The sequence below is a fragment of the Vombatus ursinus genome, unplaced genomic scaffold (genome assembly GCF_900497805.2).
Source record: "Vombatus ursinus unplaced genomic scaffold, bare-nosed wombat genome assembly UNPS02014772.1, whole genome shotgun sequence".
In the NCBI taxonomy this organism is placed as follows: Eukaryota; Metazoa; Chordata; class Mammalia; order Diprotodontia; family Vombatidae; genus Vombatus; species Vombatus ursinus.
The window spans coordinates 3700431-3714742 of NW_020954550.1; the positions used below are offsets into that span (position 1 = coordinate 3700431).

The 14312-nt window shown below is 37.7% G+C and overlaps 1 protein-coding gene across 1 annotated transcript in view; it reads left to right on the forward strand.

The window, feature by feature from the left end:
- Positions 1 to 14312, forward strand: part of SCAMP1 (secretory carrier membrane protein 1) — a 94709-nt gene that overhangs the window by 40838 nt on the left and 39559 nt on the right. Inside the window, exons 3-5 of the mRNA XM_027863566.1 lie at positions 7621 to 7719; positions 8447 to 8558; positions 14143 to 14271. Coding sequence (XP_027719367.1) covers positions 7621 to 7719; positions 8447 to 8558; positions 14143 to 14271 — 340 coding nt within the window. The remainder of the gene's footprint in view (positions 1 to 7620; positions 7720 to 8446; positions 8559 to 14142; positions 14272 to 14312) is intronic.

The following is a 14312-nucleotide window of genomic DNA, read 5'->3' on the forward strand; positions in this document are numbered from 1 at the left end:
CACTTAACCCTGATTGCCTCACCCCCCCGCCCCCAAAAAAAAGTTTGGCTGAGAAAGGGAGTAGGATAATAGGTTGAGGGAATTTTAGGATCAAGTGGAGATTTCGTAAGGATGGGGAAAATTTGAGCATGGTTAAAGAAGATTGAGAAGGAACCAGTAAAGATAGGGAAAGGTTGAAGATTGAAGAGTAGGGAGGATAGGATGGAAGGTGGAGCAGAATCTGCTGGACATAACAGGTGGGGATGGGATCAAGAGCAAATATTGAGGGATTGTTCTTCACCTGAAGGTCTGCCTTGAGATTAGAGACTGAAGAAAGGGAAAAGAGAATAGTGGATGATAATGGTATTTGAGATGAAGAAAATAAAACAACAAAGGAGCTCGCAGTGAATGGTAAAATTTTCTAAGAGAGTGGAAGGGGGAGGGAGTTGTGGAAGGCTTAAGAAGAGAAGAGAAGGTTTAAATAGCTTCTCTGGGGAGTGAGATGGGGAATCAGGAGGAATAATAAGCTTGTCTTGCTTCACTGAAGTGTCAGTTAAAGTTGAATAACAAGAATTTGTTTTGTTCCAGAGACGAGAGGTGATAGGACAAGAGTTTCAAGAGATTCAAGAGTTAAATAATACTGTTCAATTGAATTGGTCTCCTAGTATAGGGATGTTATTGGGAAGGGAAGAAAGTAAGAGCAGGCTAATGGAAAAGTACTAAGGACGGGAGGAATCGAAAATCAGGATGAAGGTGAAGAACAAGTTTAGGAGGAATAAGGCCAAGGGAAAAATAGAATGATGGGAGATTATGGTCAGATAGAGAAGTGTTAATTTTTTATTATGGAAGTGGAACACACTTGTAGGTAATGGTGAGGTCCAGGGTATGACTTTCCCTTTGTATGGCTGAAGTGTAGTATAGTGCAGGTCATAGGATTTGAGGAAATGGAGAAATTGGGAGGTTAAGTTGTTTGAGTGAGCTTCAATAGGAATGTTATAGGAAGGTCCCTAATATAAAAGCAAGAGTTAGAGAAGAGGAAGAGTGAGCCAGGAGCAGAGCTTCTTATTTATTTTTGATTTTATTTTTCTCAAATGACATGTAAAAAAAATTTTTAATCATTTATTTTTTAAAATTTTGAGTTCCAAATTTTCTTTCTCCCTTCTTCCTTCCCCTCCCCTTGAGAAGGCAAGTAATTTGATATAGATTATATGTGTTCAGAGCTTCTTTATAGTAGAGAGAAAATTACCTTAGGGCCAGTATACAATAACCACTACATAGGGTGAAAATGTTAATTAAGTGAACTTCCAAAGAGAAGAGGTTGCTTAGTGATAGTAGCAAAGGGAGAGTCTGAAAGTGGTAGCAGATGCAAGGAATATTCCAACTTCCAATGTGTGTTGGGGACATGCATGAAGGTAGAGCCAGTACTCAAGAGATTTGTTCCAGATGTGGTGTTGTCTGGGGGAAATGAGTTCTCAATGAGAGCAATTAAAGGAGGAAAGAGTTTGAGAGGAAGAGGCACAGAATGAAGAGAAGTTTGTTCTTTATGGAATGGGAATTACAGAAGGCATTATGAAAGGGCAGAGTTAGGTTGGGATATAAGTTGGGTATGGTTGAGAGGATAGGGATAAGAGGAGGTGGGGTGGGGACAGTTTGGTCTTAGAGAGTTGGTGATACTAGGTTAGAGAACAGGCGAGTGGGACGTAAGGGTAGTAATGACTGGCTGATGAGTACAGTGCTCGCTCTCTTATTGGATAGTATGGTAGAATAAAGGCTCTGCCTGCTCTTTGGGAAGGTGTTACCTTTTGGTGCTCGCAAGGCCTGATTGAATCAGGTGATGAAAGAGAGGAATCAAAGTTGATTCCAATATTTTGCGTCATTGGGAGAATTGTAGCATCTTTATTCTGATGGTGTGTAGAATAACTAGAAAGGATGGAGCTAGCCACTGAATCATTTTCTTGCTTTTTTGTCCTACATTAATATTAATTTGAGAAATTTTCTGTCTGTAACTTTTTAAAAATAGCATTTTATTTTTTCCCTCAATTACATGTCAAGAAAATCTTTAGCATTCATTTTTACAAGATTTTGAGTTCCAAATTTTTCTCCCTCCCTTCCCTTCTCTCTTCCTAAAATGATCGGTAGTTTGATATAAGTTATATATGTGCTGTCATGTGAATTAGTCACAGTTGTGAAAGAAGAAACAAATCAAAGGAAAAAAGAATACAAAAAGTGAATAAAGTAAATGAAAAAAGTGTGATTTGATCTGCATCCAGAGTTCATCAGTTCTTTATCTGGATGTGGGTAGCATTTTCCTTCGGGAGTCCTTTGTACTTGTCTTGCATCATTGTGTTGCTGAGAAGAGCTGAGTCATTCATAGTTGATTATCACACAGTCTTTCTGATAACTGTGTACAGTGTTTTTATAGTTCTGCTCATTTCACTTTGTATCAGCTCATACAAGTCTTTCCAGATATTTCTGAAATCTGCCTGTTCATCATTTTATTGCACAGTAGTATTTCATTGCATTCATATACCACAGCTTGTTAAGCCATTCTCCAATTAATGGGCATTCTCTCAGTTTCCAATATTTTGTCACCACGAAAAGGGCTACTATAAATATTTTTGCACATGTAGGACCTTTTCCCTTCTTGTCTTTGTAATTCTTGACTTTTATTTTGCTTTTTAAATTGTTGACTTTTCCACCATTCTTAAACTCTTTTGGCTTTGGTGACATTAGAATGGTTGTCCTGGTTCTTTTCTTGACTTTCTGGCCATTCCTGCTGAATTTGATGATTCAGCTTCTTCCTCTGTTCCCTAAGTGTAGGAATTTTCAAAGTTTCTTCTGTTTTGGCTTTGTTTCTTTGTACTTCTCAGTACACCCTTGAAATCTCCTGTCCTCCCTTGACTTTAGCTATTCCCTCTAAGTGTATGACTCTGAACTCTTTGCTTCCCGTTCTTTCCTTGTAGCTTGCAGTGTCTCTTTCATTTCTCGGAACTGCCTACTGGAAATATTTACCTGGATATTCTGCCAGTACTTCATATTCTACTTGTCTTAAAATGGTCTTGTAATTATCCCTGCTTCTTGACTTGACTTCCTTTCCAGTTGTTCTCTGTCAACAAATATTTATTAAGCACTAGCTATGTGCCAAGTACAATAGTTGGTGCTTCATAAATTGGGATACAAATACAATAAATTAAACAGTTTCTATCACCATTATCTCTGTCATCTCAACTTGAAATCTGTCACTTAAAATTTCATAGTCACTCAGTCACTAAATTCTGTCTCTTTAATCCCTGAGATATGTCTAGCTCCTATCTCTTCCTTTCCTTTCCTAATGTCAACACCTTGATTCAGATTCAGACTTCTGTTATCCCTTACCTAACCTATAGCACTCTTTTATTGGATAGCAATGGACTAGTAGGATATTTACAAAGGTTTCTCTGTCTCTAGTACCTATTTTGTACCCATTTTATCCAGAGTACTCTTGCCCAATTAATATTCTTAAAGTATGGCTCTGTTACCCTCTTGGTGAAAAACCAGTTGTGTTGTTAATCATCTTAAAGCATAATTCTGATCATTTTCTTGTTTGGAAATCTTTTGTGCTTGCAGAGTAATTTACAAACTTAACCACTTGACATAGAAGGCCCTCTAGAGTCTGATCTCATTCTTTCTTTCTAGCTTTCTGTTCCAGGACTTCTTTTATTCCAGCCAAACTTGACAGCTTAACATGCCCTATGCTTTTCTGTCTTCCATGCCTTTACTTGTACTGTCCCCTCTGTCTTTTATGTGTTTCTTATCCTCTCCGCTGGACTTACCGTAAGATTGAAAGCAGGGATTATGTTTTACCCATGGTTGTATCCACTGTAGCAACACACAGCATTTATACTAAATGCTAACAAATCAAGAACTGAACTAAACATGAAGTTAATCTCCAACCAAAATTCCAAAATTTAAGCCATTTACACTGTTATTGAAAATAAGCCCCCCCCAAACAATATTATACATTTTAACAAATTCAAGCCAAACAATGCGAAATAACACATTTATTATCTGGGTCCTCTTCTGAACCAAACTGGGTGCTTATAAAGCTATTAATACCTTTGGTTTTGTTTTGCTTTTTAAAATATAGTTATAGTCAAATTGTTTAAGTTCTGGTAACATAGTGAATAATAAATATTGGTTGATGAAATAATTCTGCTCATTTCTTTGTATCACTTCATATGTCTTTCCATATTTCCTTCCATTCAACATCTTTTTTCTTTAGGATAATAATATACAATTATATTTGGTGCATACTAATTTATTTAGTGATTTTCTAATCATTGGATATAGTGATTGTTCCCTGTTTCTTTGCTATTATAAGTGAAACATTGATTTTGGAGAGAATATAAATAAGCCCTCTTTTCTTCCATCATTTCTTTATAATTTATTTTCAGAAAAGGAATCACTTAGGTCAAAGGTTATGATAAGTTTTGTGACTTACATTATACTCAGCATATAGTAAGTATAGTACTGCAGTATGCTCTGTTTTCTCCAAAGTATGTACCATTTCTTAGAATCTGCTTGAGTTTGCTCACTGCTCATGAGCTCCTTTATATTTTTTCTTTTCTCTCTCTCTCTCTCTCTTTTTGTTTTGTTTTGTTTTGTTTTGGCTAGGCAGTGGGGTTAAGTGACTTGCCCAGGGTCACACAGCTAGTAAATATCAACTGTCTGAGGTCAGATTTGAACCCAGGTCCTCCTGACTCCAGGTCCGGTGCTCTATCTACTGTGCCACCTATATTTTTTCTCTCTGAATCTTCAAACCAAGTATGATTAATCATGCGAATTATAGGATTTGTGAGCAAAAGTGACTTCAGTAGCCATCTAATCCAGCCCACACACAAAAGGAATACCTATCCACATATCCAAAAAGGAGTCATCAGAGGCTGCCAAGGAGGAAGAACACCCCACCTCTTAAAGTAACTCATTCCACTTTTGTACTGCTCTAATTGTTAGGAAACTTTTCCTGATAGCAAGTCTGAAGTTGCCTCTTTGCAACTTCTAGTCACTACTCCTGGTTCTGTCCTCTGAGACAGTCTGATCACTTCTTCACGTGACAGCCTTTCAGATACTTGAAGATAGCAGTAAAGTCCTTCCTTTCCTCCAGATTATATATAAATATGCCCATTCATTTCCTTTGACCGTTCCTTATGTGTCATGTTCTCAAGAGCTTGCACCATCTTGACTATCTTCCTCTTGACACTTTCCAGTTTATCGACGTACTTCTGAAACAATGATATCTAGAACTGAACATGCTATGCCAGGTTATTACTGAGGTTAGAGTACAGTAAGACTATCGCCTCTCCATTCCTGTAAGCTCTGCCTCTCTAAGTGTAGCCCAAGATTGCATAAGTATTTTTGACTGACACATTATACTGCTGAGTCATTGAGCTTGCAGTCCACTAAAATCCTCAGGTCTTTTTCAGGGCAGCTGCCATCAATCTATTTCCCTCATCCCATACTTGTGAAATTAATGTTTTTATACTTCAGTGCAAGATTTTACATTTCTGTCTTTTGAATTTCATATTATTAAATTCAGCTCAATATTCTAGCCTATCACAATCCTTTTGGATCTTGACTCATTCAGTGTGTTGGTTCTCCCCCTTAGCATTGTGGCATCTGTAAATTCGATCCATCTATTGCCTTTATTCAAATCATTAAGATTGTTAAACAGTACAGGACAAGCACTGAACTTGGGGAACTTCACTAGAAACCTCATAACTTGTTGATATTAACTTATTAATAGTTATTTTTTGAGCCAGCCCATCTAGTCATTGATAAATCTATTTGATTGTATTATTGTATAAGCCGTATTTCTCTATCTTCTCCACAGGAATAATATGAGATACTTTATAAGAAGCTTTGCTAAATATGTCAGCAGCATTCCTCTCATCTCTTTGTTTAGTAATCCTGTCAAAAAAGAAAATGATATTACTTTGACATGACCTGTTTTTGATGAAGCTGTGCTGGCTTTTTGTCGTCACTGCTTCCTTTTCTAGATGTTTGACAACCATTTCTTTAGTGATGCATTCTAAAATTACCCCGGGAATTGAAGTCCTCTTCATTGACATCGTGGTAATGTAAAAGGACATTTACTTAAAAATATAAATACAAGATAAATAACAACATTCTTGTGACTTGTTGCCTAAAACTGTGAGCCCCTACACCACCTGTCCTAGGAGGATCAGAGACCCTTGCTTCTGCCTTGTGGGCTGGCTCATGAACCTAGCACAATGCTGCAAATTATTTTGTGCAAGACAATAATCTGGTATAATAACTTTCCCATTGGCTAAGCACAGTTAATCTCAGGACCTGAAAGGTAAAGCAGCCTTGTGGTCTGAAAGGTATCAAATCTCAGCATTGAATCTGCAAAACGCTGGGGTCCAGTAAATGTGACTTCTTAGGATCAGAGCCACAGCTTTTAGAAAGCTGTCTGGGAATATACAAAAAGAAAACCGAGACCCAGAGATGTTAATTGACTTGTCTCTGCTTATATGCCATAAAAGTGGGAGAACCAGAATTCAAAGCCAATTAAGCCACAGTGTTCTAAGAGCATTTAAAGCTAGAACTGGGAAGAGGACAACAAATGAGTGAAAAATGGAAAATATCTCCCAAGATTTTCTAACAGATTCCTCCATCAGTGACAATGGACCTATCATTTGGAGCTTGATCTTTTATATGGTACTAAAGAAAACAAAAAAGAGAAGAGCAGCTGTACTATACCCATTTAAAAAATGAACTTTCTCTTCTAGGTAGTAAAATTTTGAGACTGATAGATCAATTCTTAAGGTACCTGAATGAAGGAAAATAAACAAATCATAGATGTTAGCACTACCAAAGAAAGATGACTGAGAAAATAACACTTAACTGTTCCGTGTACTTTTTGTGCTTCATCACATGCTTTGAAAGGGTTAGTTAAATGGAAAGTGATTCAAAGTACTTCAAAACTATTTTCTAGGGAGACTGAGTGGGCTGGGTTCCTTGCATGAGTATTTGTACCCTAGAAGTGCATGAATTAAAGAGATGCCCTTTAGGTTCAGAACAGCAACTAGGAGGTCCAGAGGACCTGGAGTCAGGAAGATTTGAGTTCAAATCTAACATCAGACACCTGCTAGTTGTGTGCTGCTGGACATATCACTTATTATCTACCTGGCCCAATTTCCTTATATATAAAAAGGAGATAATAATGGCACCTACCTTCCAGGGCTTTTGTGAGGTAAACGTTAAAGTGCTATGTAAATGTTGGTTATTATTATAATGTTATCATTATTCTGGGTCATATTACTATGAATCCAAAAGAATTTTCCTACTTGGAAAGTAAGACTGTGTGTATTCTCATTTTTCAAGTAGGTATTGTCTGATTATTTATATTGAAGAAACAAAGCATTAGGTTTAAAAACCACACAAACCAACCTTGTTCAAGTTATGAATGTAGCAGATTATATCCTATTTATCAGAAATATGAAATTGCATATTTGGCAATTTTCTTTAAAGTTTTCATTTTATACTTTTTGTAATAGGTGATATATTCCTTAAACTAACATACATTTTAAGATAAATCCCTCTTCACTATGGCTTACTTTTATACCTCCTTCTTCTTGTTAGGCACCACCAGGAAATGTGAAAATGCCTAATGCACCTAGTACGCAACCAGCGATAATGAAGCCGACAGAAGAACCTTCAGCTTATACACAAATTGCAAAGGTTAGTTCATGATAATGGAGAAAATTTTCTTTGGAAAATGTAATTGCAGCAAATGTTTTGAGATTACATTTTTTCTGACTAGTTGAATACCTGTTCATTTTAAACGGTTCTATTTGATTAATCTTCATGTCTGTTGGCCAATGTAGGTGACCTTTTGGACAACCACACTGCTAGCCTGCCTGATCTTTTCATTGTTGAATACATACACCTTACCTTATGGATTTAAAGGCTTTTTATTATTTCAGGTCATTTGTTAGCACAAAGTACTAGTATCACAGTAGTGGTGAAATGAAGGAAGTTGATGCTTGGGAAAGAGGATCAAGTGGCTCCATAGCCACCAGCTGGCTGAGTGCCAGAAGAGGGAGCCATTGTGAAAGTTAAAAAGTGGTGAAAGTATGACACACTGACCAGGACACTGTATGATAAATCAAATAAAAACCACAATCCTATGTCCTCTTGTGGACTTAATAACAGCATATATTACAAGCAATTTCTTAGCAGCAGTAACCTTCCTTTGAGCCACCTTACTTAGCCTAATTCAGTAAGGCTTTTTGTCAGACCCCAGGAAGCCCAAGTAGGCCCAGCCTTCTTATAAGTGTTTTTCAAATATGTGAGAAAATGCTAAATTTTTACCTAATGATGTAGATATGTAGTTGGAAAATTTTTTAAAAATGTTTGCATTTTAGCATTCTGTTAGCATTCTTAATGTTGTGACTTTTTTCTTCAGGAACATGCGTTGGCCCAAGCTGAACTGCTTAAGCGCCAGGAAGAGTTAGAAAGAAAAGCAGCAGAGTTAGATCGCCGGGAAAGAGAAATGCAGAGCCTCAGTCAACATGGTGGTATGCATTAGAACTGCTCAGAAATTTTTAAGAAAGTTTGAAAATTGCACATCCAATGCTAACTACTATTTTGGTTTTTGTATATTATCCAGGCCTTGTGCCTCAGCTTTTAGGAAGCATATATAGTGAATATCCCCTATCTAGATTTCAGCATTGGCTTTTAAAAATTGGGCTCGAGAGCTTGTAGGATAGATTATCCAGCATAAGAAAAGTAGGAGCATTTTTCCATATTCCTATATTTTAAGTCACACTGAATAACAACATATTATTTTGTCTAGTATTTGTTTTGTGTCTGTTTTTTGAACAATATGGGGAAGTCCCCTATGGTGATTCTAGGGTCTACTGGACATGTTTAACAATTCTAAATTAAAGGGGGAAAAAGCAAAATTTCTTATCAGTTGTCTTTGCAAGGCTTAAGACCTCATCAGAAAGGTTTCTCTTGTCAGGTTAGAACACATTTGTCCTTGTAGGAAGATTGAAAGTAGGGAGTTAAGTCAAGGTGGCAGAGTTCGAGGTGTTATTTTTTGCCTTAACTTCTCCATAGCCTTCTCCACAATGACCTAAAAGCACAGCAAGCTGATTTCTGATCAAGAAAGCCAAGAAAAAGTCACAGTGAGTCATTTTTCTAGCCCAGGAGAGGTGAGGAAGATAAAAAGGTCTGTGGATGCTATGGTGGCTAGCAGCATAGCATTACAGTATCAGTAGGAGCAGCAGTGAGGAACAACCCAGCACCAGTAAGGGAACTGAACGCCAGGGAATAAAGAAATCCCAGGGAACCCATCTACTACTACTAGGAGGAGGAACAGTTGATATCTGGCAGCTCTATCACCCATTATTCATTTCTGGGTCATGGTTCTGGTAGAGAGGAGTGGTTGTGGTTTTGAGGGAAAAGAGGGCCTGACTTATAAGAAACATAGAAGTTCCAGAAATAGCATTGTGGTTCTGAGCCCACGAGCAGAGGAGGGTCTCAATTCTAACCTTTAACCCTATACGTAAGCCTGCAGTGTAATAAATCAGGGCAGGAGACAAAAAAGTCTCCAGTGCATTCCAAGGAGGAGTCAGCAGTTCATTTGCTCTGAACTTGCCAAACTTTCCAGCAGCAGTTTACAGAAACTGAACCACACATAAGTGAACAGACCCAAAATGTGTCAGGAACTTAGAGCTCAGACCAGTAGGGCAATGAATGGACCTCTCCCCAGATCACACAACTTTGGAAGAACTGAAAATTTACAGGACTCATCACACTAAAATAAAGCCCAAAATCAAGAAGTATGCTGGAAAAATGAACAAATAAAAATCTGACCATAAGAAGCTACTATGGTGACAAGGAAGCTCAAGACACAAACATAGAAAACAGTGACTTAAAAACATCTACAAGCAATGCATCAAAGAAAAATGCAGATTGGACACAAGTCCTACAAGAATTCCTGGAAGAGTTAAATAGATTTTAAAAAACAAACAAATAAAACAAGATATTAATAAGAGTGGTGTAGGAAAAATTGGAAAAGAAATGAGAGCTGTGCAATAAAATTATGAAAAGAGAATTAACAGCTTGGTAAAAGAGGTACAAAACCTCACTAAAGAAAATGCTCTTGGGGGCTGCTAGATAGAGCAGTGGATAGAGCACTGGCCTGGAGTCAGGAGGACCTAAGTTCAAATCTGGCCTCAGACACATAACACTCACTATCTGTGTGACTCTGGGCAAGTCACTTAACCCCAGTTGCCTTACCAAAAAAAAAAAAAAAAGAAAGAAAGAAAATAACTCTTTAAAAATTAGAATTAGCCAAGTTGAAGCTAATGATTCTAGAGACTGGGGGAAAAAAAAGAAAATGTGAAATATCACATAGGAAAAATAATAGTCCTGGAAAATAGGTCAGGGAGACTTAATCTAAAGATAATTGTACTACCAGAAACCCATAAACAAAAAAAGAGCCTAGACATCATGTTTCCAAGAAATTATGAAGGAAAACTGCCCAGATATCATACAACCAGAGGGCAAAGTAGAAATTTAAAGAATTTACCAATCATTTCCTGAAAGCTATCTCAAAATGAAAACTCCTAGGAATATTATAACCAAAATCCAGAACTCCCAAGTCAAGGAGAAAATACTGTAAGCAGCCAGAAAGAAACCATTCAAATGTTATATTTCACTGCATGATCATCTCAGCTTTTATGCCAGTTTTTTTGAGAGGGGGGCAAAAAAATGCGGTGTGGCCCTAATATGAAGCTTTAAAAAAATTTGTGCCGGTATTACTTAAAAATCATTTAGTACTAAACTGTCTTTGCTGCAAGATTAGGATGCATGGAATACTTGTGAATATACATTAAAATTGAATACTGACAAGGCACGTACGCTGAGAATTCTAGGCTTGTGGGCAGTGTGTGAGAGATAAATGCATATCCATGTACCACTGGTGAATACATTGCAGCTGTGTTTACCTTTTAAGTGGTGTGATGAACAGGATTATACCATGCGATGATTACACAATGAAAGGTTATAGACCAATTTTTGGAGTGAAAAAAACAAAACAAAACTACAACAACAACGTGTGACGATTCTGCAGTGGCAACGATTATGTGGTCAAATAGAATACAATGAAGTCAGAGTTGGGATCACACAAGATTTAGCACCTATCACTTTTATGGAACAGAGGTCTTCGAATATGAAATTTCGGAAGGCAGGGGAGCTAGATATAACCAAGAATAACTCACCCAGCAAAACTTAATAATTCTTCAGGGGAAAAAATGGACATTAATGAAATAGAGGACTTTCAAGCATTCCTGATGAAAAGACTAGCTCTAAATAGAAAAAAAACATTTCACCAGAAGACTAAAGAGAAGCATAAAAGGGGTAAACATTAGTGAGAAATCATAAGGGACTAAACAAGGTTAAATTGTTTATGTTCTGATATGAAAAGATGATACACATTCTAACCCTTCAGAACTTGATCGTCACTAGAGCTGTTAGAAGGAGTCTACTTAGATGGAGGACATGGATGTGATTCTGTTATTTTGAAGTAATCTCAAAAGAAGAAGGATAAGAAAGAGGAAGAGAGAAGAAGGATGAGGAAAATTGTCTCAATAGATAAAGTACACAATGGAGGGGAGGCATGGGAGGAAACAGGTAACACTTGAACCATACTCTCATCTGAACTATTTCAAGGAAGGAAGAATATACATGCCTAAAGAATCAGATACAGAAATTTGTTTTGCCCAACTGGGAAGTAGGAGGGAAAAGTGTTTAGCAAAAGGAGGGGGAAGAATAAGAGGACAGGTAGATTAAGGGAGGCAATGCTCAGAAGCAAACACTCTTGAGGACTGGGGAACAGAGTGAAAAATAGAAGGATAAATTTAAGTGAATAGGATTGTGGGAAATACAATTAGCAATCCTAACTATAAATGTGAATAGGAAGAGCTCACCAAACCAGTTGTACTGAAAATATTAAGTCAGCAAGCATTTATTAAGGGCTTGCTATTTGCTTTGTACTTTGCTGTGGAGATACAAAAAATTGCAAAAGACAGTCTCTGCTTTCAGGGAGCTTGCTGTCTAATGGTGGAGTTGTTTACTACTTGTAAACAACTGCAAAAACAAGATATATATATATATATATGTATATATATGTATATATGTATATATGTGTATATCAGAGGGAAGGTACTAGAATAAAGAGAGCTTGAGAAAGACTTGCAGAAGGTCCGACTTTAGCTGAGAGTTAAAGGAGGCCAGAAGACGGAGATGAGGAGGGGGAGAATTCTAAGACTAATTGACAGCCAGTAAAAATGCCCAGAGTAGAGGGATGGGAAGAAGAAGTGTCTTGTGCAGGGAAGAGAAGGGGGCTAGTGTCAGTATATTACAGAGAATGTGGTAGTGAGTAAGGTTTAAGAGGACTGGAAATATCCAATTATGAAAGGCTTTAAAAGTCAAGGAATCTGGTATTTCATTCTGGGGATAATAGGGAGCCATTGAAGATTACTAAATAGGGAAGTTACCGTTACATGGTCAGACCTTCACTTTAAGAAGATCAGTTTAACAGCTCAATGGAGGATGGACTGGAGATGAGATACTTGAGGCAGGGAGAGGGTAGGGTGAGAGAGGGAGGAGCTGAGAAAGACAGGTTGTGAGGCTGGGTGATTGGGACCTGACAGTGCCCTCGATATTAGTAATAGGGATGTTAGGAAGAGGGTAGGACTTAGGGCTAAAGAGAATGAGTTCCATTTTGGGCATGTTGAGTTTCAGATTTCTGTGGAATATCCATTTCAGAGATGTCAGTCAACCAGCCAGCAAGCATTTATTAAGTTCATGTTATGTGCCAAACACTATTCCAAGTGTTGGGAATACAGATAGAAGCAGAAAGAAAGAATTGGAGTTTACATTCTATTGCATGAAGAAAACACAGAGAAAGAAGCTGAAAAGGTGGAGGAGAGTGTTAAACATGAGAGACTCAAAGGTACTTGAGCGTGGTAGAGAAATTCCTAAGTGTAGCCTAAAGAGGAATTGAGATGTGGCTGGCCTGGGTGCCCTCCTTAAATGGAGGTTCTGGGAGGAGCCATCCAATCGGGGGGGGGGGGGCCCCCGGGGCAGAAAGTACCTTGAGTGTGTGATTTTTGGGCCCGGAGTGAGTTTCCAGGATGAAGAGTTTTCTGGGCATGGCAGAGAAGTTCTGGAGAGGAATGATATGAGATTACAAAGTATTTATTTATTTATTTTTTTGGAGGCAGTTGGGGTTAAATGACTTGCCCAGGGTCACACAGCTAGTAAGTGTCAAGTGTCTGTTCTGAGACCGGATTTTAACTTAGGTCCTCCTGACTCATATGCCGGTGCTTTATCCACTGTGCTACCCTACATGCCCCTACAAAGTATCTTTCTTTTTTTTTCTTTTTTAGTGAGTCAATTGGGGTTAAGTGACTTGCCCAAGGTCACACAGCTAGTATGTGTCAAGTGTTTGGTCTGAGGCCGGATTTGAACTCAGGTCCTCCTGACTTCAGGGCTGGTGCTCTATCCACTGCGCCACCTAGTTGCCCCCAAAGTATTTATCTTTTAAAAATTTTAATGTCCAATGTATTTTCTAGTAAAATTTGGCATTTTTAGAGGCATAGATTGAAATATGTAGTTAACCATACATAATTTGCAGAGCAATTAGAAATCATAAGGCAAACATATTTTTTCTAACCTGCTACTCTGATAACTCGTTGGCATGGAGGTGACCTGGGATTCTCAAAAACTATTTCGTTGAAATATAAGTTCTGACAGGTCTTGTTATGCTAGAAGGGCTTTCATTGTACTCTGTCAAAGATGTGAATCATAACCAACTTAACTCAGTTGGAGGAGGCTCATTCCCAGAAGGTTGGATACCATATAATTAGTTTTTAAGCAAAGCAGATTGAGAAAGAGACATCCTGCCCCTCAGTTGTAGCAGATTTGTAGTGTGCGTTAGAGTGTAGTAACCACTCTTATGAAGTTACATGTTTTGTGGAGTAAGGAAGGTAAAACATATTTTAAATGAGGAGATCTCTGATGTGATGTACTAAATATGAATAACAAGTGTGGCATGGTTTTAAAATTACTTGTTTCTTTCATTTGCAGGCAGAAAAAATAATTGGCCACCTCTTCCTGGTAATTTTCCAGTGGGACCTTGTTTCTATCAGGATTTTTCTGTAGACATCCCTGTAGAATTTCAGAAGACAGTAAAGATTATGTACTACTTGTGGATGTGTGAGTATAGAATAAATCATATAATTTGTATGGACTTTTTA